This window comes from Mustela putorius, unplaced genomic scaffold, assembly GCF_011764305.1.
Source record: "Mustela putorius furo isolate JIRA1106 unplaced genomic scaffold, ASM1176430v1.1 tig00537350_pilon_pilon_pilon, whole genome shotgun sequence".
NCBI classification, from domain to species: domain Eukaryota; kingdom Metazoa; phylum Chordata; class Mammalia; order Carnivora; family Mustelidae; genus Mustela; species Mustela putorius.
The window spans coordinates 26,216,356-26,241,648 of NW_025422471.1; the positions used below are offsets into that span (position 1 = coordinate 26,216,356).

The 25,293-nt window shown below is 36.4% G+C and overlaps 1 protein-coding gene and 1 pseudogene across 1 annotated transcript in view; both read left to right on the forward strand.

Moving 5' to 3' along the window:
- The window catches only part of ANKRD31 (ankyrin repeat domain 31), a 148,564-nt gene that overhangs the window by 39,998 nt on the left and 83,273 nt on the right, over positions 1–25,293 (forward strand). The window contains exons 5-8 of the mRNA XM_045074417.1: positions 1,980–2,248; positions 4,382–4,491; positions 9,568–9,723; positions 18,490–18,632. Of these exons, the coding sequence (XP_044930352.1) occupies positions 1,980–2,248; positions 4,382–4,491; positions 9,568–9,723; positions 18,490–18,632 (678 nt within the window). The remainder of the gene's footprint in view (positions 1–1,979; positions 2,249–4,381; positions 4,492–9,567; positions 9,724–18,489; positions 18,633–25,293) is intronic.
- LOC106007260 lies at positions 23,181–23,402 on the forward strand (annotated as a pseudogene).

Genomic DNA, 25,293 nt, shown 5'->3' on the forward strand with positions numbered 1-25,293 from the left:
CTTTTGCCAAGTCTTCATTGCCCATATACTTTATCTTAAATTCAGATCTTCTTCCCAAATTTCAACACCCAAAAGATGCTTTTTCAGTTTGAAGCTGATCTTTCTAGAGATTCCAGGGTAGAGTTTTCAAGGGATTTAAATGTTGAAGTAGTTAAGTTTCTCATCAAAGACCTGAGACTTATTATTAGATTGCTTGTGTATAGGAAGGAAATAATTATCTACCAGATTTTTTTCCTGTTAGCTCACAGAATTGCTATGCCTACCTAGTGTAGAGTAGAGATGAGATACCCCACATTAATTTCTAGTTGAGGATAGAGTATATGTGGTTGGGCTTCCAGGAGAAGGAGAAGTTATGCCTGGCTTCAGCAGAATTTTGCAATCTACATCTGAGGCTACTGTCAGGTAGCAAAGTTCCTGAGGTTTAGAATTCCTGCAGTATTATGCCTGGAGACCCTGCAGTGGGCTACCACTAGCCAAGTCTCTTTTTATGTTGACAGTTTTTTTTTCCTTTTTAAAGGAGTCTTATTTTTTTCCCCTGACTATAATAGTAATACACCCTCATTATTTAAAAAAATCAAACATTACAGCAATATACATAATAATACAATTTTTGAAAATGTCCCCCACAATTCCATATTTCAGAGTTAATCACTATTAACAGTTTGGCTTATCTGTCTCTAATTTTTTCTATGCATATTCTATGTAAGTTTATTCTGTATAAGTAAGACCATATTATACATAATACTTTGCAACTTTTAAAAATATTTTTTATGAAAGTATAGTTGACATTTTGCAGCTTTTTAAAATTTGATTATACATCTTGGTTATCTGTGTCAGTGAATGTAGCATACTAAAATCTTTTTACTTGCTGAATACTATTCCACTATGTGGATATTTTGTGTGTGGGTATACGTATATTATATAAATATAATTTATTTAACTAATTCACTAATGATAGTCATTTTATTTTTTTATTTCTTCTCTTTTTTTTTCTTTTGGCTATAACCAGACTACTTTTATGAACATTCTTGGGACAATTTGAATAACACGTTACTAAGTTCATGTTGTAAAATACATACCTGGCATAATACTGCATGAAATTCTCATAGAAAACATCTCAAAACAGACAAAATAAACTTTTTAAAAATCCAGAAAAAAAAACTAATAATCATGGGGATAGGGCATGAAGATTAAATTAAACATTCCAGTATCCTAATCTGAAAAGAGGTACTATAAGTAAAATGTAAGAGATTATAACTGATGGGTATTAATAGAGTGAGCATGAATTTAGCAAGTATTCAAAAAAAGGAACCCTTTTAAAAGTAAAAAAGAGATTGAGCACAAATTAAATACCCTTTTATTCAACCATAATAAAAATACAGAATTTGGTACACTAAAAAGCTTTGCAAGCTGTATATATAAATGAGCTCTAGAAAGGTTTACATGATATGTGTAAAAATACATGTATCTTCATGAAAGTTAAATCTATAATGGATTATTAAGGGAAAGTTAGAGTCATTCGTGACTTACTGGTAACCTTTTAAAGTCAATATAATGGGGGTTATATACAATTTTGTCCCACAAAATATGAACTTCCTACTGTAAAACAATAACCACTGGGCTGAGTAGAACATTGCTCTGGTCTAGTATGACATTTTTACTTTTTTTATATGTCATTTTTTGCTGCCTGTTTCCTGTGAAGTTAAAGCATCCAGAGTAACCTTAGTTTTGCCCTTGAATTTTAAGGATGAATATTGATAGGAATAATTTTTACTTATGCTCTTCTTATCTTAGACTTTTAAATCCGCTTTGGCTTTTATTATATTATTAAATTTTCATTATGTGGTCTGTGAATTTTTGTACTTTCATATTATAAGAGGCATTTTTTTATAATCAAAGAACAAGATAAAACTTAATTTCTTCTCATTTAAAATTTTTTACATTGTTAAAGTTTTTTGTGTATTTGCATCTTATTACAGACTCTAGAGGATCCAAACTTTGGGCTGCAAACTTTGGTTCATCAAAATGTCACCTCATGTGATCCAATGCATAATAAAGGAAATTCAAATTCAGTGGAAAATAAATCTGGCCAGGATACTCCATGTGTGTTAAGGAGATCATCCAGACTAAAAGCAGGCAGAGATGCAAAGCACACAGATGACTTGTATAATATGCCAGAAAAGATTTTACCAAAGATTATTGTCAGTGAGGATCAAATAAGTAATATCTCTTCAACTAAGAATTTCAGGTATACTCCCAAATTACATCTTTCTCTTTAGATATGCTGTAGACCTTATAGATAATTCTATGCTTGTGACACTAGAGTCAATGCACAGTTACCCCTAAGTGAAGAGCTTTGTTTTTCAGTGTTGTTGCCTTATTTACTGTACAGTTAATTTTTTTAACCCAGAAAACTCTTCTACTTTTTTTTTTTAAGAAGACAAGTTAAGAGAGATTTGTTGGATTTCAACCTAATTCTAATTTCCATTCTTTCTTTTTTAAATTAAGTTTGATTAGCATCCATCATCACATAGTTACAGAATTTTCTTTTCTTGTCATGAGAATTTCTAAGATTTACTCCCTCCATGACTTCCAGCTATGCAATACAGTACTACCATGTATGTTCTATCCCCAGGACTTATCTTATAGGTGGAAGTTTGTACGTTTTAATCACTTTCACTTATTTCACTCACTCCCCACCTCTCTGCTTCTGGACACCATCAATCTGTTCTCTGTATCTATGAGTTTAGGTTGTTTTGTTTGAGATGCCACATATAAGATCATATAGTTTTTGTGTTTCTCTGTCTGACTTATTTCACTTAGCATAATTCCCTTTAGAGCCTTCCACATTGTCACAAATAGCAGGATTTCCTTTTTTATGGCTGAATAATAATCTATTATGTGTGTATGTGTATGTATGTATATGTACACACAATAATCTATTGTATGTGTATGTATGTATATGTGTCTGTGTGTGAGTGTGTTTGTGTGTGTGTGTATACACCACTTTTCTTTATCCATTTATCCATCAATGGATACTTAAGTTGTTTCCATGTCTTGGCTATCATAAATAAAGCTGCAGTGGACACAGGTGCAGATATCTTTTCAAGATAGTAATTTTATTTCCTTGTCTAAATATCCAGAAGTAGAAATGCTGTCTCATATGGTAGTTCTATTTTTGGTTTTGTGAGGATCTTTTATCCTGTTTTCCATAGTGTCCTCACCAGTTTACAATGCACAGAGGTTCTTTTTTCTTCACATCCTCAGCAACACTTGTTCTTTCCTGTCTTTTTAATGTAGCCATTTTAACATGTATGAGGTGATACCTTACTGTGGTTTTTATTTGCATTTTCCTGCTGATTAGTGATGTTGAGCACCTTTTCATGTACCTGTTGGCCATTTGAGCAAATGTCATTTTAGTTCCTCTTCCATATTTGAATTGGATTGTTTGCTTAATTTGTTATTGAGTTTTATGAGTTCCTTATATATTTTGAATATTAACCCCTTATCAGGTATATGATTTGCAAATATTTTCTCCCATTCAGTAGGCTGCCTTTTAATTTTATTGATGGTGTTCTTTTCCATGCAGAAACTTTTTAGTTTGATTAGCCCTGGTTTTTCATTCTTGCTTTTTTGTTGCCTTTGCTTCTGGTGCCAAAGCCAAAATATGATTGTCCAGACCAATGTCAAGGTGCCTACCCACTGTGTTTTGTTTCTATGAGTTTTATGATTTCAGGTCTTACAATGAAGTCTTTAACTCATTTTGAATTGATTTTTGTGTGTTATGTAAGATTGAGGCCCAATCTCATTGTTTTACATGTGGCTATCCAGTTTCCCAAACATCATTTATTAAAAAGATTGTCCTTTCTTCATTGTATATTTTTGGCTCCTTTATTGTAAGTTTATTAGCCATCTATACATAAGTTTATTTTCTGACTCTACAGTATTCCATTCAGCTATGTGTCTGTTTTTATTCCAGTATTTTGCAGTGTTTGATCAGTGTAATCCCACATGGCAAGTCCCATTTTCTTGAAAGAGCCTATCACTTTGTCCTTAGAAGGTGAATAGATAGTGGCATGGCGGTTTAGGGTATGAGGGGCAAGAGACTCCGAATACTTGTAAAGGTGACTGCTCCTACAGGAAAGAAACCCCAAGGTGGCACAAAGAAAAAGCTAGAAACCACCAAAATCGGCAGGCTTGTCACAGAATTACCTGCAGTTTACTCAGGAGCCATCTCCATATTTTAAAGTGCCATGCTCTTTGATAGCAACTCAGTAAAATACCTTTCAGTTTTAAAAACTCGGTAAAAATTTAATATGATTCTCTATGGATGGTTGTAGAGAGCATGATAGTAATTTTAAAAACACATTTCTTTTTCAAGAATTCAGGATCCTGCTTTAATGATTAAAGGTAAAGGGAGGAATATGCATTCAACCAGACTCAAAAGTGGAGAACAGATGCAGAGAAACAAAAAACTTGCTGGAAAAAGTGGTGAGGCATATTTGATTTCTTAATTTTTTTTTAATTAAGTAACTTACAGACATAGAATTCTGGTACTGAAAAGGAGTTAGAGATTATCTATCTCGACTTTCTCATTTTACTGATGAGGAAGTTCATAGAGGTTGAAGATTTTTCCCAGCATTGCACAGCTCATTGTTTAACTAGGACTTGGTCATGAACTACTGGCTTATTAGCTGGTATTTTTTCTATACTTCTATTTGGAGAGAAGAGTTACAGAACCCTTTTCAAATTTAGATATGTGATCTATTTGTGGTGTGACCAATGTAGCATAAGGCTTTGAGAAATCATACTAAGAGGAATAGAGGAAAAGATAAGGCAAAATTATTATTACTCTTTGGTGTTATTTCTCTGTTCCTATAAAACCCCAAAGAATAACCTAAGAAACTATGAGAAACCATAAGACTGTAGAAAGACTGGTTAGGATATAATAAGGTGGGGGCACCTGGGTGACCCAGTGGGTTAAAGCCTCTGCCTTCGGCTCAGGTAATGATCTCAGGGTCCTGGGATCAAGCCCCACATTGAGCTCTCTGCTCAGCGGGGAGCCTGCTTCCTCCTCTCTCTCTCTCTCTCTCTCTGCCTGCCCTTCCACCTACTTGCGATCTCTGTGTGTCAAATAAATAAATAAAATCTTAAAAAGAAAAGATACAATAAGGGTACAATTGGCAAAATTAAAATATGCACTGTAGGTTAAATAATAAGATACCATTGTTAAATTTCCTAAATTTAATAATAATTTGGTTATTTAAGAGAATGTCCTTGTTTTTGGAAAATACACACTTAAGTATTAGTGAGTAAAGGGGCAGAGTGTGTTTAAGTTATTATTTATATTTATGTCTGTGTGCATGCATATATTTATATGAAAAGGGAGATAGAATGATATAAACAGATAGAAGAATACTAATAATGGGTGAATCTTTTGTTCTCTTTTTATAACTTTTTTGTAAGTCTGAAGTTTTTTCCAGATAAAATATTTTAAAAATTCAGTGAACTGAAACAAGACATAAATATCTTTCATACGTGTAAGTATTGCCCAGTTAGAAAAATAAAGGAGAAAGTCCCATTTAAAATAACTATAATGAAGAGAAAATACCTGCTCTACACCTAATAAGAAATGTGCCTTGCCTATAAGAAAAGAGTTGAAGATTCCACTGAGGGACTTTAAAAAAAAAGAGAGAGACTTGAATAAATAGAAAGAAGAATCTTACTCTTGACCATAAATATTCATGTAAGAAATTTATCTCCCTAATTGAAATTACTCTATAAATGTGTGAGAGCTCAATCAAAAACAGATTTTTGTTTATTTGCTAATTGTTTTGTTTTGTTTTGCTTTATAAAGCTGGAGATTAATTATGAGAATGTTATAAAATGATACTAAACATGAAAGACTAGCCTAGAAAATTCTGAAAAATAAAAGCACAGGGAGACTGGAGAGACAAGAACCTGCTGTACATAATATGAAAGCAATTAGAAAGCCATATAGATTAAAATAATTGGGTACAGGCACAGGAATAGACAAATAAATTGATGAAACATAATTGAGTTTAAATGTAGAAGCCTGATACAGTGTGAATTTGGGGGAAGGTATATAATAAAGATGGCATCTCAAATTGGTAGCAAAAAAAAGGACCAAGCAGTAAATAGTAAAAACATAAACAAATTTTGGATGGATATCTATAACATTCCATATACTAAATTTAATTCCATTTTGGCCAAAGACTAACTGAAAAAAAAATACTAGAAGAAAACATAAATGAATTATATTTGTAATCTCTGAGGAGGAAATACCTTCTTAAAGAGTGACAAACCCAGAAGCCAGGAGAGAAAAGAATGATAAAATTGACTACACATATTTTTAAAAAGATTGCATGGAAAATACCCTAAAGAAAATCAAACATTGAACACAGAAGAAATATTAATAACACATAGCAGGGGTTAATTGCATTAACTTGCAGAGAGCTCTTAGAAAACAATAAATATAACAAAAAATGAGTCGGGAACACGAACAAGCAGTTCACAGGGGAAAAAAATATACATATATATAAATAACTTATATATAATATAAACACCTAGTTGGCTCAGTCAGTTAAGCATCTGACTCTTGGTTTTGCCTGAGGTCATGATCTCAGGGTGTTGAGATCCAGCCCTGCATCAGGCTCCTTGCTCACCTCCAAGTCTGCTTGAGATTCTCTGCCACTCATTCCTTCTCCCTCTGCCCCTCCCCCTGCTTGCATGCACACACTCTCTCTCCCAAATAAATAAATAAATAAATAAAATCTTTAAAAAAAATAATTGAAAGGATTAGCATCTCATTTATGATTTAAAAAATGTAAATTAGGAAGTACAGTGTTCACTAAGAGAATGTCAAAGGTTTAAACATTTGAGAATTCCTAGTGGTAATAATATGGAAAAAGTAAGCATTCTCTTATTTTCTTGGTAATACTGTAAGTTTATTCAGTCTTATTTTTTAAAGATTTTTTAAATTTATTCAACATAGAGAAAATAGGGGGAAGACTAGAAGGAGAGGGACAAGCAGACTCTGCAGTGAGCACGAAGCCTGATGCAGAGCTCAATCTCCAGACCCTGAGATCATGACCTGAGTTGAAACTAAGACTGAGACACTTAACTGACTGAGCCACCCAAGTGTCCCTGTTCAGTCTTTTCACTGGGCAGTTTATTTACATTCTTCAAACTTTTAAGTCACAATTCTTGAATTGGCAATTCTACTTAAAGGATTTATTCTGGACACTCCTGGGTGGCTCAGTTGGTTATGCATCTGGCTCTTGATTTCAATTCAGGTCATGCATGATCTCAGGGTTGTTGAGATGGCTGTGTTTGATGTAGAGCCTGCTTGGGATTCTCTCTCTCCCTCTACCCCTGTCCCTTCTCCCTTTCCCCATTCACATGTGCACATTCTCTTTCTCTCCCAAAACAAAACCAAAAAAATGATATGGCTATAGTAATCAAAATAGCATGACATTTCCATCAAGATAGGGAAACAGATCAATGTAATGTAATGTACTGAGTTCCGAAATAAATCCTGAGTTTTGACAAAGGCACAAGGCTTTTTGTGGAGAAGAATAATTAGATATCCATATGCAACAACATGTTATTGAATGTCTCTATATATTCTAAAAATACTGTATTTTGTTTTTGCCCAAGTTACTTGAAGATCAGATTGATCCTTTCAAAACTTTTTAAAAAACCTTATTAGGCAGGTTTGGTGTAGGTTCTACAGCTAGTTTAGCCCCTTTTACTAAGACATGACCTGTTAAGCGTCTCTACTAATGCTCTCGATGTTACCAGGGTCACTCTTCTCCGGCTGTCAGGAATGTACATGTTTCCCCGCTGGTGTGATCTCTCAGGATTGTTGTTTTATAGTTCTTGGGTAGTTGTTCTTACCCAGCCTCATGAAGCCTCAACCTGTGTATGAGCACTGTAGTATTTAGAAAGTGATAAAGGAGTCCCTATTCCCTCATCTCTGGTACCCTACTGTGCAAAATCTAATCACCCTAGCCTCCTGAACTTAAATTTATTTCCTCAGCTCAGAAGCTTCACCTTGCTATGCTTGTTCTATATTCTGTAAAGTACCTCCAGACAGCTCAGTCTGTTGTTTCCCTTCTCTGGAAGGAGTCATAGATCTGAATTGCCTGTTTTCCAGTGTCTTAATATAGGTTTTTTTTTTTTAATCTATATATTTTGTCTAGTTTTTTTAGTTTGCAATGGAAGGGCAAGTTATGGCAATTATTAAGTTGTGATTGGAAGTGAATGTCTTCTCCATCTTCATTTTCATTGAAAAATTTTGTATTCTTAATTTGTTATTTTTAATAAATTACATAACTAGCAAGTACAACTGGCAAAAACAGATCTTGAAGTAAAGACTACTTTTGTTTTGGTAAATACAGTTTATCTGGTAGGAGCAGAATGCTTTGTAGTTTTGAGTGGGACAAGATAGGATCAAATGTTCAGAAGTTGGTTTATTTTTCAGTGGAACTGAATGGAGGGAATCTAATAAAGACAAAGCAGATAAATTGTGATCCATTAAAAAGTGTGCTGCTGGGATGCCTGGGTGGCTCACTGGGTTAAGCCTCTGCTTTTGGCTCAGGTCATGATCCTGGGGTCCTGGGATTGAGCCTCTCATTGGGCTCTCTGCTCAGTGGAGAGCCTGCTTCCTCCTCTCTCTCTGCCTGCCTCTCCACTTACTTGTGATCTCTCTCTCTCTGTTAAATAAATAAATAAAAATCTTTTTTTTTTTAATGTGCTGCTGTACTCAGTTACTTTTGTGAGATTTTAGGATGGAGCAGATTAGCTAGATCAAAATTATAAAAGCTATCATCAGAGTTATTCTAAAATTCAGGAAAACCAAATGAACTAGTACCCATCAAAATTGACAGGATTTTGAGTATCAGTATTTTAGGAGAGACAGTGAAGAAATAATACCTGATATGTACAACCTGGGAATCTATTTTAATTGTCTATTACCTGAATCTATTTTAATTGTCTATTACCTGGCTTAGGAAATAAAACTATTATATAGATCAAGATCATGTATCTTTATTTAATTTTGGAACAACTATTTGTAGCAAAGAAAGAAATTTAACATTTCCTTTACTGGCCTCATTGTGTTTAATTTCTGTATCTTCCTTGTGTATGTCTGAGATTTTCTCCTCATGGTGTTGTATCACATTTTGGCACTATAGTATCTTGTTGGGTTTAATGACAATCTAATTCTAGATTTAAATAATCATTTTCACCAGAACTTTTAAGAAGGTAATCTGTTAGTCTTCTCATGTATGCACTTTCATGGGGTTTCAATAAACATAAACTGCTTACATGATTTATAATATACTGCAAGTATTTTCAAACTAATGACATTTTTCCTTTTATCTTTTTGCATGTAGATAACATAATAGTTGGGTTTATGGATGAAGTACTCTTATAATACAATTCCAGAATGTTGACTGGATTCACTCTATTACCTGTATTCTTCCTGGTTTTCAAAAAGGGATTATTACTTTTTGTTCTCTTTTGTTTATCCCCTCCTTTCAGAAAAAATGAAGAGGAATGAAATATCTCTGTCTAGCATTAACCGTAGAAACATCTTTGGAGAGAACTTACTATATCAGGCTGCTCTGCATAATGACATTGATCTTGTTCGTCATTATATAATGAAAGGAGGAAGTGTTAATCAGCCAAGTTATGCTGGTAAGTTGGGGTTACCACACAATTATCTTGAGAGTGGTTTGTAGTTTCTGCTTAGTCACTCCTATGAAAGTATGACAATGTGGGTGGGTGTAAGGCAAGTCTCAAACAGAAAGCTTCCAGGTGATTTTTCTGCTTAGGTAGTTCATCACCATCTTCTCCCAGGAAAGTGGTAAGATGAGGAGGGAGGGAGAAGGACATTGTATTTCACCTTCAAAGATTATGCCTGCCAAGGCCTACCAGGTGGGCCAGGTGCAGTGGCCTTCCACAGAATGATGCTGTTCCTGTGGCTGACTTGCTGGCTTTGCATGGGCATTGTTACTGTGAGACTCAACTTTCAATGGAAGAGAAGTGAGCTCAAAAGCTGAAAGAAGCTGATGGTATGGTGAGCTATGGGGGATACCAAGATAACATGGTAGATGTACAGCAGGACCAATGGCCAGGGATATGGAGAGAACAGAGTACAAGGTAGAAGGGGTGGGACAGGGAGCTCAGAACATTCTTTCTGCAAGGCTGGATCTCTAGTATTGTCTTTTTCAATTGTCTTATTCTCCTGGACAAGAAAGATTCCTTAAGGACACTTAAGTACAAGGCACTTAGCAACACTAGGGTACTCTGGGTAGTGCCTTTATGTATCCATAATTTTACTAGTGTTTCTAGACTTTTTCAGTTTATGAAGCAGTGTGAAAAGTCTTATGATGCACAGGGATGAACAGGATAGTCCATGGACAAACAGGTGATTACACTTACTTTAGCAAAGCCTGGATTTATATGATAATCAGAGTTTTAACAGGATGTTACTCTAAATCCCATACCTAAGTGAACCACCTACGTCACTTGCTAACCAGAGCACTTGCTTCCTTACAAAATGTGTGGTACTTGCTATTTGTCTCTATCTGCTCCTTAAGTTCAGTAGTAGCTCTAACTTTACTTTAAGGACTTCTCAAGAATCTCATAACATATTTCTTTTCATTAGCCCTTTTCTGTGCCATTGTTAACTTCCTTGGTGTCTCTTCTCTGCTTGTCTTCAGCCATTTATTTTGCACGTTCTCCTCACTGCCCCAGATACTTCTGTGACCTTAATGAATTCTTTATCCTTAACATACTTTCCTGTCTTTTTGAACTCTCCTGTTCTCTACTTTTCCTTCTCACTTGGCATCTTAGCTCCTATCTTTATATCTGGCTATTCCATCTTATAAAATTGCAGAGGGTACTGTTTTTAAAGACTTGACTACAACCATTTTCATCAGAGTCACCTGCAATGTTTGTTTAAAATGCAATTTGTTTAAAATGTTTATTTCACCCTCCAAAACACACACATGCACACACACACACATACATACATACACACAGTCTCGCAATTAAAATCTGTAGGTTAATGCTGTCTGTCAAATAAATAAATAAAATCTTTGAAATCTGTAGGTTGAAACCTTGAAATCCGCATTTTAACATATTTCCTCAGATGATTTGTATTCTCAGTGAAGTTCAGGAACTACTGGTAAGAGATATATGACCTTCATGTAATATACCAGTTCACTGTAGTCAGCTTTTACAGTATGCCCCATATGCCAGATATTGTAAAAACAGAAAGATATGTATACTAGAAAAGTTTGGCTGTATTCTGTGATACAGTCCAAGAAAGGGTAAGTGCCTTTTGAGAAATTAATAAGATGTTATAATAACAGACCGATGGTCTTGTCATAGGTAACAATTGCATTGTAAATCCTCATTTACATTTTATGATATCTTTGTCTTTGATTAAAAAAAAAAAGCAAAATGATGCAATCGTTCTTTACCTATCAAAAACAAGGGTGAAACCAGAAAGTAGGCTGAAGAAACTGAATACCCAAAAACAGATCTCATAAAGCTTCTTTGCTAAAACCCTCTCAAACCAATGCCTTGAGCATTATTTTACAAAGAATTCTATCTGACTCCTAAGCCTGTGGCACATTAGAACTGAAAGGAAAGGCTGGCACAGTCCAAGATATTGATAATAGCAAGAAGCTTAACAGCAAGGCAAGAGACAGATAAAAACATAAAAATGAGAGGCCACATTGTTGAGGACTGTATAACACAGAAAAGCATGCACTTATACCTCTGTGGGTGTTAACAATTGCTATGTTAGAGCCTATAAGGAATATTATGATTTTTTTAAATTTTTTAATTTATTTTTTATTTTCAGCATAACAGTATTCATTATTTTTGCACCACACCCAGTGCTCCATGCAATCCGTGCCCTCTATAATACCCACCACCTGGTACCCCGACCTCCCACCCCCCCCCCCGCTCCTTCAAAACCCTCAGATCGTTTTTCAGAGTCCATAGTCTCTCATGGTTCACCTCCGCTTCCAATTTCCCCCAACTCCCTTCTCCTCTCTAACTCTCCATGTCCTCCATGCTATTTGTTATGCTCCACAGATAAGTGGAACCATATGATAATTGACTCTCTCTGCTTGACTTATTTCACTCAGCATAATCTCTTTCAGTCCCATCCATGTTGCTTTTATGATCTTTATTTAAAATTTGTTATTTTTTCTTTCTGGGAAATTTATTATCTTACAAAGCTTTGGAGAGATTTCCTTTAAGATGGTTACATTTTCAAAAAGAAAAAAATTGTTCTTTTTAAAGTTTTATTTATTTGACTGAGAGAGACACAGTGAGAGAGGGAACATAAGCAGGGGGAGTGGGAGAGGGAGTAGCAGGCCTTCTGAAGAGCAGGGAGCCTGACACTGGGCTGGATCCCAGGACCCTGGGATCATGACCTGAGCAGAAGGCAGACAGACGCTTAACAACTGAGCCACCCAGGCACCCTGTTTTTTTCCATTTTAGGAAACTAATTTTTATTTTAGCTTAAGCAAAGCCTAAATAAGGAAAGGAAGTTTCCTAGGAGGAAATTCATCATCTACATTCCAAAGCTAATAACTTTTGGATTTCTTATATTTCATTTTTCATGCTAGACTGGTGGCAGATAATCAGGTTAACTAGTATACACATTGATAAACAAATTTCTACAGGTCCTGAAACCTAAATGAATTCACACTTTTTATCAAATACTATTAGAGGGAGATAATTTTTATATTCTGTTTTTAAAAATAGGTAGTTCCTGGGGTTCCTGGGTGTCTCAGATGGTTGGACGTCTGCCTTCAGCTCGGGTCATATCTCCGGGCCCTGGGATCAAGCCCTACATCGGGCTCTCAGCTCAGCAAAGAGTCTGCTTCTCCCTCTGATGCTCTCCCCGCTTGCGTGTGCACTCTCTCTCTCTCTCTCAAATGAATAAAAAAATAAAACAGGTTGTCCTTAAGTGGTTATGTTTCAAAAGTTCACATGTGAAGTTCAATTCATTTGAAATTTCTTGTAACATTATGGAAAATTTCAAACATACTGAAAAGTTAAAAGAATTCCACATTAAGCTTCCAGAAACCCTGTACCTAGATTCTGTGTACTTATTTTTATTGCGTATTTACTATCAAGGAAAATACTCATGTATTTCTCCTCTACTTACATTCATAACACTTCTGATACCAGATGTATGGGATTTTTGACACATCAAGCAATTCTCCAACACCACCTGGGTGTCCTGCAATTTAGTTCATTTCTGACACTAACCCAAATTAGTACAGAATACACAGGTTAAGGGATCAGTCAGCCACCCCCACTTCAGATGCCAGTCACAAGTAGTAGGTCCCTGGATTACCCACAATTTTTGTTCAACTTGGCTACAAACTGGAGGTTCCCATGATCCTTTCCTTAAATTTGATCTTTTCCTAAAATAGTTAACAGAACTTAGGGAAACACGTTTACCATATAAGTTTATTATATAATAAAGGATAAGACAAAGGATACAGATGAATGCCCAGATGAAGATACAGAATCAGGCCTGGGAGGGTCCTGAGCACAGGAGCTTCTATCCCTTGGGAATTGGAATATGTTACCTTCCCAGCATGTAGATGTGTTGACCAACCTGGAAAAGTTCTCTGAACCCCAGAGTTTGGGGATTTTTATGAAGGCTTCATCATGAGGGCAGGGCAGGGGAGAAGGGGATGTGGAGCTGAAACTTACAAGTTTCTGATCATGACTTGGTCCTTCTTATGACCAGCCCCCATCCAGGAGCCCTACAAAAGTTGCCTCATTAAGACAAAAGATACTTCTGTAACCCAGGGAATAGCAAGGAATTTAGGACCCCTGTGTCATATACTTTTATCACTTACGAAATTGCAAAGGTCTTGGGGGTTCTCTATGAGAAGCTTGGGTGAGAGACCAAATACTAGAACAGAAATCTGTCCTAGCACCCCTGTTTATTAGAGTTTAGGAGCTCTGTGCCAGGAATCAGGGGGCAGATTTCAAAGAAAGTTAGTGCATTTTACCACAGAACAGCTCAACATTAATGTTGAGCTAGAGTTCAATAGTCTTATTCTTTTTGAAAAGTAAAATTTTCATACTGTAAAATACAGACCTTAAATGTGCTGTTTGATGAATTTTGACAGATATATTCACCTATGTAACCCAAACCTCTATCAAGATAGAATATTACCAACATTCCACAAATTTCCCTCAGGCCTCTTTCCAGTCATTCCCCATCCCCACTCTCTAGAAGCCACTATTGTTCTGATATTTCTCTGGTATTTTTCACTATTTCTGGTAGTATTTCACCATTAATCATGAGGTTAGCTGTAGGTTTTATAGCTGCTCTTTATATTGAGGAATCCATTCCTAATTTCTTGAGTGTTTTTTATCAGGAATGGATCCTGGGTCATAATAAATCATATATTGTTAGATACATTATGCTACTATTTTGTTAAGGATCTTTGCATGTATGATCATGAGTCATACTAGTCTGTAATTTTTTGTTGTTGTAATGCTTTTGTCTGGTTTGGGATCAGGATTTGCTAATATTTTGTTAAGGATATTTATGTAACCTATATTCATAGGTAATATTGGTTCATAATTTTTGTTGTAATGATTTTGGTATTGGTATCAACGTTATGTAGACTTCATAAAATGAGTTAAGAAGTATTCTCTTCTAGTTTCTGGAAGAGTTTTCTTAAAACTGGAAGTTTTTTCTTAAATGTTTGACAGAACTTAGAGTGAAACTATAGAGAGAGCCTATAATTCTCTGTAATTTAATTTTGTTTGTTTGTTCTTGTGTCAGTTTTGGTAAGCTGTACTTTTTTAGGGTCACCTGAGTGGCTCAGTTAGTTAAGCGGTACTTTCTTAAGGAATTTGTCCTTTTTATCTAAGCTATAGAATTTATTGTCATAAAGTTATTTATAATATTTCCCTATTATTGTTTTAATATCTATGATCTTTAGGGATATTTATCTTTCCTGATATTGTTCATTTCCTCTCTTCCTTCTTTCCTTTCTCTTTTTTTTTCTTTCCTTCCTAAAGTAGTTTAAGCTAGAATATTATCAATTTTATTGCTTTTTTTTTCCCCAAAGAACTAACATCTGGCTTTAAATTTTTCTCTCTTATCTGTATTTTTTTTAAAATATTTTATTTATTTATTTGACAGACAGAGATCACAAGTAGGCAGAGAGGCAGGCAGAGAGAGAAGTGGAAGCAGGCTCCCTGCTGAGCAGAGAGCCCGATGTGGGGCTCGATCCCAGGACCCTGGGATCATGACCTGAGCTGAAAGCAGAGGCTTTAACCCACTGAGCCACCCAGGCGCCCCTCTCTCTTATCTGTATTAAATGCTATTAATTTCTGCTTCTTTTGATCTCTGCTTATTTTGGGTTAATTTTTTTCTTTATCTAGCTTCTTAAGTTTAAAAATGAGGCCACAGATTTTTGTACATTTTTCCCTGCTATGGTCATTCAAAGCTTTAAATTTCCCTCTAAATACTGCTTTTGTTACATCCAACAGATTTTAATATGTTATATTTTCATTATCACTCACTTTGAAATACTTTTAATTTTTGTATGATTATTTGTTTGACCCCAAGATTATATTAGAAGTTGTTAAATTTTTAAATATTTGAGGATTGTCTGGGTATGTTTCTGGTATTGATTTCTAACTTCATTCCTTTGGTTAAAGGAATATACTTTCTGTGAATTTGATCCTTTTACATTTATTGAGAGTGGCCTGTTGCCTAGTATGTGGTCTTCTTGCTTAATATCCTTTGTATACGTGAATGTTTATTCTTCAGTTGTATCTAATGTCATTTAGATAGTTGTATCTATCTTCAGTTGTATCTAAATGTCATTTGGATGAAGATGGTTGGTAATATTCAGATCATGACTGTATTGATGGATTTTTTGGTCTAGTCGAGTATCATTTTATGAGAAGAGTATAGAAATATTAACAACTGTGATTGTGGATTGTTGGTTTCTCCCTTTAATTCTGTCCATTTATGCTTGTATTTTGAAATTTTATTATTAGGTATATACACAGTTGTAACTGTCATGTCTTCTGATAATTGACCTTTTAATTATTATAAAATACCTCTCTTTATCTCTAGTAATATACTTTGCCTTGAAGCTACTTTATATGATATCAGTATAGGCATCCTAGCCTCCTTATGTTTCTCATCTGTTTGCTATGTCTTTTACCATCCTTTTATTTTCAACCTATGTCTTTTTTTAAGATATTTATTTATTTATTTACCTGACAGAGATCACAAGTAGGCAGAGAGGCAGGCAGGGGGTGGGGGGAAGCAGGCTTCCCATTGAGCAGAGAGCCTGATGCAGGGCTTGACCCTGGGACCCTGAGATCATGACATGAGCAGAAGGCAGAGGCCTAAGCCACTGAGCTACCCAGGTGTCCCATCTATGTCTTTTTATTTAAAATTTGTTTCTTGGGTGCCTGGGTGGCTCAGTGGCTTAGGCCTTTGGTTCAGGTCATGATCCCAGACTCCAGGGTTGGAGTCCCTCATCAGGCTCCCTGCTCAGCGGGGAGTCTGCTTCTCCCTCTGACCCTTCCCTCTCTCGTGCTTTCTTTCTCAAATAAATAAAATCTTTAATCAATAAAATGTATTTCTTATAGGCAGCATATTTCTTAAAGGCAGCTTCTTTATCCATTCTGACAATTTCTGCCTTTTAATTGAGGTGATTAATCAATTTTCATTTCATATAAAAGATTGGATTGAGGACTACAATTTTACTAATTGTTTCTTGTGCACATTCCCCCCGCTTTGTCCTTGCATTATTTTGAAGTAGTTACTCTGGTGATTGCAATATATGTCTTTGATGTTTCAGTCTTTTTTAGAGTTAGTGTGTTAATATTTCTATAAAATGTAAAAACATTGAACACGTCTCCCTTTTGTGTGTGTTATGTATAGATATATAACACATCTGTATACATAAATAACACAAAAATATAGTGTATAATATTCAATTTAAATAGTCACGTGCATTTTAAGGAAATTTATAGGGAAAAAAACTTGTATTAACTATATATTTACCATTTTTGATACTTTTCATTTCTTCCTCAAAGCTTTCTAATTAATAATATAGGAGAAACTGCTTCCATAACATTTTATGACAATGGGTCTTAACTGGAGTGATACCACCTTTCAGGGGACATTTGGCAGTTACTGGAATCATTTTTAGTTGTTACAACTGGAATGGGGATGGGGTGTTATTGGCATCTAATAAAATGCTCAGAACCACAAAGAATTATCCACCCCAAAATGTTAGTACTGAGTTAAAGAACCCCGGTTTATGGAGAAGGTTCTGGAAGGAGTTAGTGAAATATGCTTTTAAAATGCAGCATTTAGGTTTTCTTTCATTAATCCTATGATTTATTAGAATTTAATAAATATAACTTATACCTTTGTTTCTTGCTAACAAAGATAAAGGATACTTTTCTGTGTGGCTGGTTTTCTTAAAACAGTTGGTATTAGAATTGCTGTAAGTAGGGATGCCTGGGTGGCTCAAACAGTTAAGCATCCAATTCTTGGTTTCAGCTCAGGTCATGATCTCAGGGTCCTGAGATCAAGCCCCACATCTGGCTCTGTGCTCAGTGTGGTGTCTGCTTGTCCCTCTCTTCTCACTCTGCCTCTCTCTACGCTCTCTCAAATAAATAAATAAAATCTTTTTTAAAAATTTACTATAAATAGCTTTTCACAAATAAGGAGAAAAGAGGGATGCCTGGGTGGCTCATTTGGTTAAGTGGCTGCCTTTGGCTCAGGTCATAATCCTGGGGTCCCTGCTCAGTAGGAAGCCTGCCTCCCCCTCTCCCTCTCCTACTCCCCCTGCTTGTGTTCCTTCTCCTGTTGTCTCCGTTTCTGTCAAATAAATAAATAAAATCTTACAAAAAACAAATGAGAAAAGAAATGTATGTTTTTGAAGTGACTTCTGTGTATTCCTACCAGCTAGGTTACTTTAATGGAAGTACCTTGAGCTATAAATAGTTCCCCCCCCCTTTTCTGCAGAAAAGTAGCCTGCAGCTGGCATTCTCTGTGAGCTAATAATGACTCCTTTACAGCCTTTTTATCTGAGGAGGGCAGGAATAGTTTCAAATATTTTACTTCTTTAAAAAATTTTTTTTACTTCTTTCTATATTTTTTCACAATTGAGTTTTTCATAATTGAATTTCACAATTTACTTATTTACATATTTCTTCACAATTAATTTGGGGCTATGAATTTGATTTGTTCCTCAGATTTATTGAATTCATCTGATAATACAAGTTGTTTTCATGGTAAGATTATCTTGTCTCATATAATCAAAATGTTTTTAAAGAAACAACATAGAGTTTTTATTTAAAGGGCAAGCACTAAACATTAAGATAGCAAACATAAACAAATTCCATTTCCTTCTTGTATAATAGGTTGGACAGCACTTCATGAAGCTAGTGTGGGAGGATTTTATCAGACAGTAAGTGAACTATTAAAAGGTGGAGCAGATGTAAATATCAAAGGAATGTACCAGATCACTCCCCTACATGATGCTGTCTTAAATGGACATTATAAGGTACTGTGATGCTTTTGTTTGCAAAGCAAATACTATATTCTGCAAGTATTAAAAATCTCTGTAACTTCAGTTTTAGGAATTCAGTTTTAGTTCATTCTGCTAGTGGATACTCGGACTATGTAATAAAATAGTACTATGTGATGATTTGTTGTTCCTAATATGGTAGATGCCATTTAACATGTTACTTTTCATAAGTACAGATCATGTTTTGGTTATACATAATCTTTTTAAAATTAAGCATCTTTAAGACTCTTTGATAAGGTGCTTTAAAGGTTTTATCATGAAGTTTCTTACTTGTAGATTGTTACACAGTGATGTCCAGTCCTGATAGGAGGCATCCAGCTTTATGGGCACTAATTGTTACTTTCAGAGACCACATAAAACCTGAATCTCTTGGGTTTAATGATCTGCCAGTATATACTAGCATAGATGTACCAGTGGTTAAAATATCAAAATACTATAGTTCCATACAAATTGGTTAATAGTAGCTGCAGTTAAGATGATTGATCCTAGCACATACAGTTTATTTCAGATGATTGATCCCAGCAAATACACATACAGGCTCTGAGCCTCCTAGACATTTTTCTGGTCTAGGCACTACACTATAGGACTGAGGCACTTGCTAAAAATATCCTGTTATTTATTTTGGGTATTGTAAGTTTCCTCTGGGTTCAGACTCCTGGAGTAGGAAAGGGAGCTAATTATCTGGGCTCAGCAAGTTATGTTCTACATACTTCCAGAAGAAATGCTTGACAGGTAGAGTTGGAGATGGCTGCCGGGAGCCACAGGCAGAAACAGATAGAGCATATCCCTTTCTAATGTGAAATAGTACTTCAGTAAAGTTTAGGCTGTTTTGCCTTTTTTGATAATACACCACTTGCTTGTAGGTGTTCACCCCTGCACATTTGTAGAGAGGCTGGGGGAAGAGAATTCTGCTTGGGCCTTAATTTAATGGCCAGAAGAATGCAGGCTTGGACAAGTGATAGTGTGAGCCTTCTCTGTCCTTTACCCCATCTTCAAAGCTGGTCTCCATTAGAGAAACCTCATGCCAAGGATTCTTCCTTCTCCTCATGGCCCATCTGCTGTTCAACTTGTCAGAGCTGACCTATCCTAGTCAAGAGTTTTTTTGCCCTTTGGACAAGGTAAGCTCTGAGCACTTTAATTTTTCTTCTTTTCATTCTCAGTTGTTCTTTTGTCCCATCTGGTAACTTGGCTTTAGTCAATTTCTGCCTCATGGGTTAGAACCAGCTATCTCCTTTCTGGCCTTTGCAGATATGTAGCCAGCCCTCTCCTACTCCATCAGTGAAGTAAAAGAACCAAAGACACATGCCTCTGACCCAGAATCTCTTTTCTGCACTACCTGTCTCACTCCCTCTTGCCAAACTATGTATTCTTGGGGCTCATGTACTTCTGTCACTGTGGCATGTCCAGACTAATGGCAGGAGAAAAGAGAATGACAAGACAGAAGTGGAAGCCGAAAGAATGGTCATGAGAATTAAAAGCTAAAACCCAGTGGAATGGGATGAAATCACTGTTTTCCCTTCCCTTTTTATTTAGCTGGGGGTTGGGAGGAGCCAGAAAGTTATGTAATGCAGTCCAAGAGAGATTCCCAAAGTGCCAGGTCAGTTCTGGACTGACTTAAGAACCAAAGCCTTAAGAATCAAAGTAAGGCAGAACATTGTTTTGGAGGATGGAGTAGGGATGACAAGAGCATCAGATGAGTCTCTAGGCTAACCTTGGGGAAATCTCTTATGTGATGCAAAGATTATCAGAAAAATGGTATAGACCCTGAGTATTGTATTGTCCCATGACTTCCTTGTCACAGGACTAAGGTGTCAGGGAAGTCCTGGGAACCTGATGCTGGACTCAGCACCTAGAGAGTGTGAGCTTAAATATTCCAGAGTTGAAGAAACTTGAATATATATTGTCTTACAGGAATTGACTTTCATACTAAGAGATGGGACATACTAAAAGATAATACCCTATTTTTTAAGAATTAAAAAACCATCAATATTTGCAGAAGTCCAAATCTTTAGAGACAGAAAGAATATTAAGAATGAAAGGTAGAGAGTAGAGAATGGAGAATAATAACAGGTCATGGTTAAAGGGTTTCTTTGGGGGGATATTAAAATAGTTTTGAAATTGGGGATGCCTGGGTGGCTTAGTCAGTTGGGTGTCTGCCTTCAGCTCAGTTATGATCCCAGGGTCCTGGGATCAAGTCTTGCATCAGCCTCCCAGGGAACCTGCTTCTCACTGTGCCTGATGCTCCCCCTGCTTGTGCTCAATGTTCCAAAATTAGATTGTGGTTATAGTTATACAACTCTCTTAATATACTAAAGAATATTGAATTATATTTTTTAAATGGGTGAATTATATCTCACTAAAACTGTTAAATACATTTTTTAAATTGAAAAAATGAAATTTGAGAATTATAGATGATTGGCTTATTCTGATTCCTTAGAAAAATCAAGAAAAAATTATTAGACATAGGGAGACATTTAGACAAGAATATAGTTATCTGACCCCAAATTGCCAAGGAAATATTGAAAAAGAAAAACAAAATTGGGGGCATCTCGTTGCCTGATTTCAAGCTATATTACAAAGCTGTGATCACCAAGACAGCATGGTATTGGCACAAAACTAGACACATAGGTCAATGGGATAGAATAGAGAGCCCAGATATGGACCCTCAACTCTATGGTCAACTAATCTTCGACAAAGCAGGAAAAAATATCCAATGGAAAAAAGATAGTTTCTTCAATAAATTGTGCTGGGAAAATTGGACAGCTGTATATGGAAGAATGAAACTCAACCATTTGCTTACACCGTACATAAAGATAAACTCTCTATGGGTGAAAGCCCTCAGTGTGAGACAGGAATCCGTCAAAGTCCTAGAGGAGAACATAGGCAGTAACCTCTTTGACATTGGCTACAGCAACTTCTTTCAAGACATGTCTCCAGAGGCAAGAGAAACAAAAGTGAAAATGAACTTCTGGGACTTCAGGTAAAAAGCTTCTGCACAGCAAAGGAAGCAGTCAACAAAACAAAAACAACCCACAGAATGGGAGAAGATATTTGCAAGTGACACGACAGACAAAGGGCTGATATCCAAGATCTATGAAGAACTTCTCAAACTCAATGCCCAAAAAAACAAATAACCAAGTCAAAAAATGGGCAGAAGATATGAACAGACCCTTCTCCAAAGAAGACATATAGATGGCTAACAGACACATGAAATAATGTTCATCATCATTAGCCATCAGGGAAACCAAAACCATTGAGATACTACCTTACACCAGTTAGAATGGCAAAAATTGACAAGGAAAGAAACAACAAATGTTGGGAAGGTTGTGGAGAAAGGGGAACCCTCTTACACTGTTTGTGGGAATGTAAGTTGGTGCAGCCACTTTGGAACAGTGCGAAGGTTCCTCAAAAATTAAAAATAGAACTACCCTGAATAGAATGCAGTACTGGGTATTTACCCCAAAGATACAAATGTAGTGAAAAGAAGGGTCACATCCATCCCAATGTTCATAGCAGCAATTTCCACAATACCCAAACCATGGAAGAGCCAAGATGTTCTTCAACAGACAAATGGATAAAGAAGAAGTGGTCATATACACAATGGAATATTACTCAGCCATCAGAAACGATGAATATCCAACTTTTGCATAAACATAGATGGGACTGGAAGAGATTATGCTAAATGAAATGTCAAACAGAGAAAGTCAATTATCATATGGTTTCACTTACTTGTGGAACAGGAGAAATAGCATAGAGGACATTAGGAGAAGGAAGAGAAAAATAAAGGTTGGGGGAAACAGAGAGGGAGAGGAACCATGAGAGACTGTGGACTCCAGAAAACAAATTGAGGGTTTTAGAGGGGGGAATGGGTGAGCCTGGTGATGAGTATTAAGGAGGGCAAGGATTGCATGGAGCACTTGGGTGTTATACACAAACAATGAATTATGGAACACTACATCAAACGCTAATGATGTACTGTATGGTGACTAATATAATGTAATAAAAAATGGAAAAAAAAGAAGAATGTAGTGATACTTGAGAATCTGTAAGCATTACTAAGAACAAGTCATGTCAGACTCTGTTCAGAAGGTAGAGCCGGGTTCTCTTCCCCAAGATTATGGGCTGGAGTGTCAGTGACTTGCTTCTAACAACTAGGATATGTCAGAAGGGACAGTATATGACTTTTGATGCTAGGTTGAAAGTACTGTAGTTCTTCCATGTTCTTTCACTTCTCTCTCTCTTTTGGTTCATTAAATAAGAGAGGCCAGATGTCATATTATTAGGACATTTAAGGAGTTCTATGGAGAGGTCTACATGGCAATGAACTGAGGTCTCCATCGCATACCTGTGTGACTGAGGCATCTTAGGAAACAGAACCTCCAGCCCCAATCAGGTTTTTACACAATTGTATCTTCAGCCATCCTCTTAACTACATCCTCATAAGAAACTGACCATACTTCCAACCTGCACCAGTATCTCTGTGCCTTGCCTGCTTTGGACCTCCAACCTCACCTCAGCCCAAAAATGGACCCCAACTGCTCCACCAGGGGCTCCTGCATCTGCTCTGTCTCCTGATGACACAAAGAGTGCAAATGCACCTTCTGCAAGAAGAGCTGCTGCTCCTGCTGCCCCCTGGGTAGTGCCAAGTGTGCCCAGGTCTGCATCTGCAAGGAGGCATCAGGCAAGTGCAGCTGCTGTGCCTCATGTGGAGGAGAGCCTGTTCCAGATGTAAATAGACCAACATAAACATACTTGCAGACTTTTTAACTTTCTTGTCCTACCTGTACTCAGTTGCTACATTCCTGTTTCTGTGAAATATTTGAATGATAGTAACCTCATCTAGGTGCCTCTAAAAAAAGAGAGAGAGAGAGAGAGAGAGAGAGAAAAGAAAAAAGAAGATAGAGATAGAGCCTGATATAAAACCACCTACCTGGGCTGCTCCCAAATTCCTGACCCACAGAAACTGTGAGATTATAAATATTTATTTATTTGAGCCACTATGTTTGGGGGTAAATTGTTAGGTCACAACTAATATAGAACTAATATAATTAGGTAGCAATTAATATAGAACTAATATAGGTAGAGCTAATATAGAACCTAAATATAGGTTAAAATAGAGGGGAGGGGTGCCTGGGTGGCACAGTTGGTGAGCATCAACTTTTGGTTTTGGCTCAGGTCATGATCTCAAAGTCGTGGGATCAAGCCCTGTTTCCGTGCAGAGTCTGCTTAGGCCTCTTTCTCCTTTTCCTTCAGCCCCTCCCAGTTGTGCTCTCTCACTCTCAAATAAATATTAAAATATATATATATAGATGGGGAAATACTCAAAAAAAGTCATTTATTTACTGCCTTTTGGTGAGAAGAGAATGTTTCAAGTTAGAGGATATGTAAGTAGGCTTCAGAATTCATAAAATTAAGACTGCAGAGGGAAATGGGAAGTGTGGATATTTGGTGAAGCAGATTATCCATTGCCTAAATCAGAGATTGCTAAAATAATGTATCTACTCCCTTGGAATTACTAACTCAGATTTTCAGGAAAGTAGAGCTCTAGCCCCTGCCTTTTCCCTTCCCCTAGTCTTCTTTCTCATGATCCTTGATCCTGAGTCACTCTCATGTTATATGGGTTATTACTTGACACATAACCTCCAGAGATAAACAATATAGCCCTTTTGGCAACTCCCTTACAAAACTTCTTTTCGTTATTTTAAATTTTGTTTATTCATTTTTTAATTTAAATTCAATTAACATTTAATTCACATATAGCCTATTATTAGTTTCAGAGGTAGAGTTCAGTGATTCAGCAGGTGTACATAACATCCAGTGTTCATTACATCACATGCCCTCCTCAAGGCTGGTCAGCAGTTACCCCGTTCCCCCATCCACCTCCCCACCAGCAACCCTGTTTGTTTCCTAGAGTTCTAAGAGTCTCTTATGGTTTGTCTCCCTCTATATTTTCATCTTATTTTACCTTCCCTCCCTTACTCTATGTTCATCTGTTTTGTTTTTTATATTTCACATATGAGTAACATCATATGATAATTGACTCTCTCTGATTTACTTATTTCATTTGGCGTAATACCCTCTAATTCCATGTCTGCATTGTTGCAAATGGCAAGATTTCACTCTTTTTGATAGCTGAGTAAGATTCCAGTGTGTGTGTGTTTGTGTGTGTGTGTGTGTGTGTGTGTGTGTACGTGCGCACACACATGCGTCTGTGTGTCTGTCTATCCTCTTCTTGATTCATTTATCTGTTGATGGAAATTTGGACTCTTTCCCTAGTTTGTGGACATTGCTGCTATAAACATTGGGGTGCAGATGCCTCTTTGGATTACTACATTTTTATCTTTGGGGTAAATACCTAGCAGTGCAATTGCTGGGTCATAGGTAGCTCTATTTTCAACTTTTTTGGGGGAACTTCCATATTGTTTTCTAGAGTGACTGTACAAGCTTGCATTCCCACCAGCAGTGTAAGAGGGTTCCCCTTTCCCCCCATCCTCACCAACATCTGCCATTTCTTGACGGGTATGAGGTGGAATCTCATTATGGTTTGTTTTTTTTTTTTAAGATTTTATTTATTTATTTGATGGAGAGAGTACAATTAGGCAGAACAGCAGGCAGGGGGAGAGGGAGAAGCCGGTTC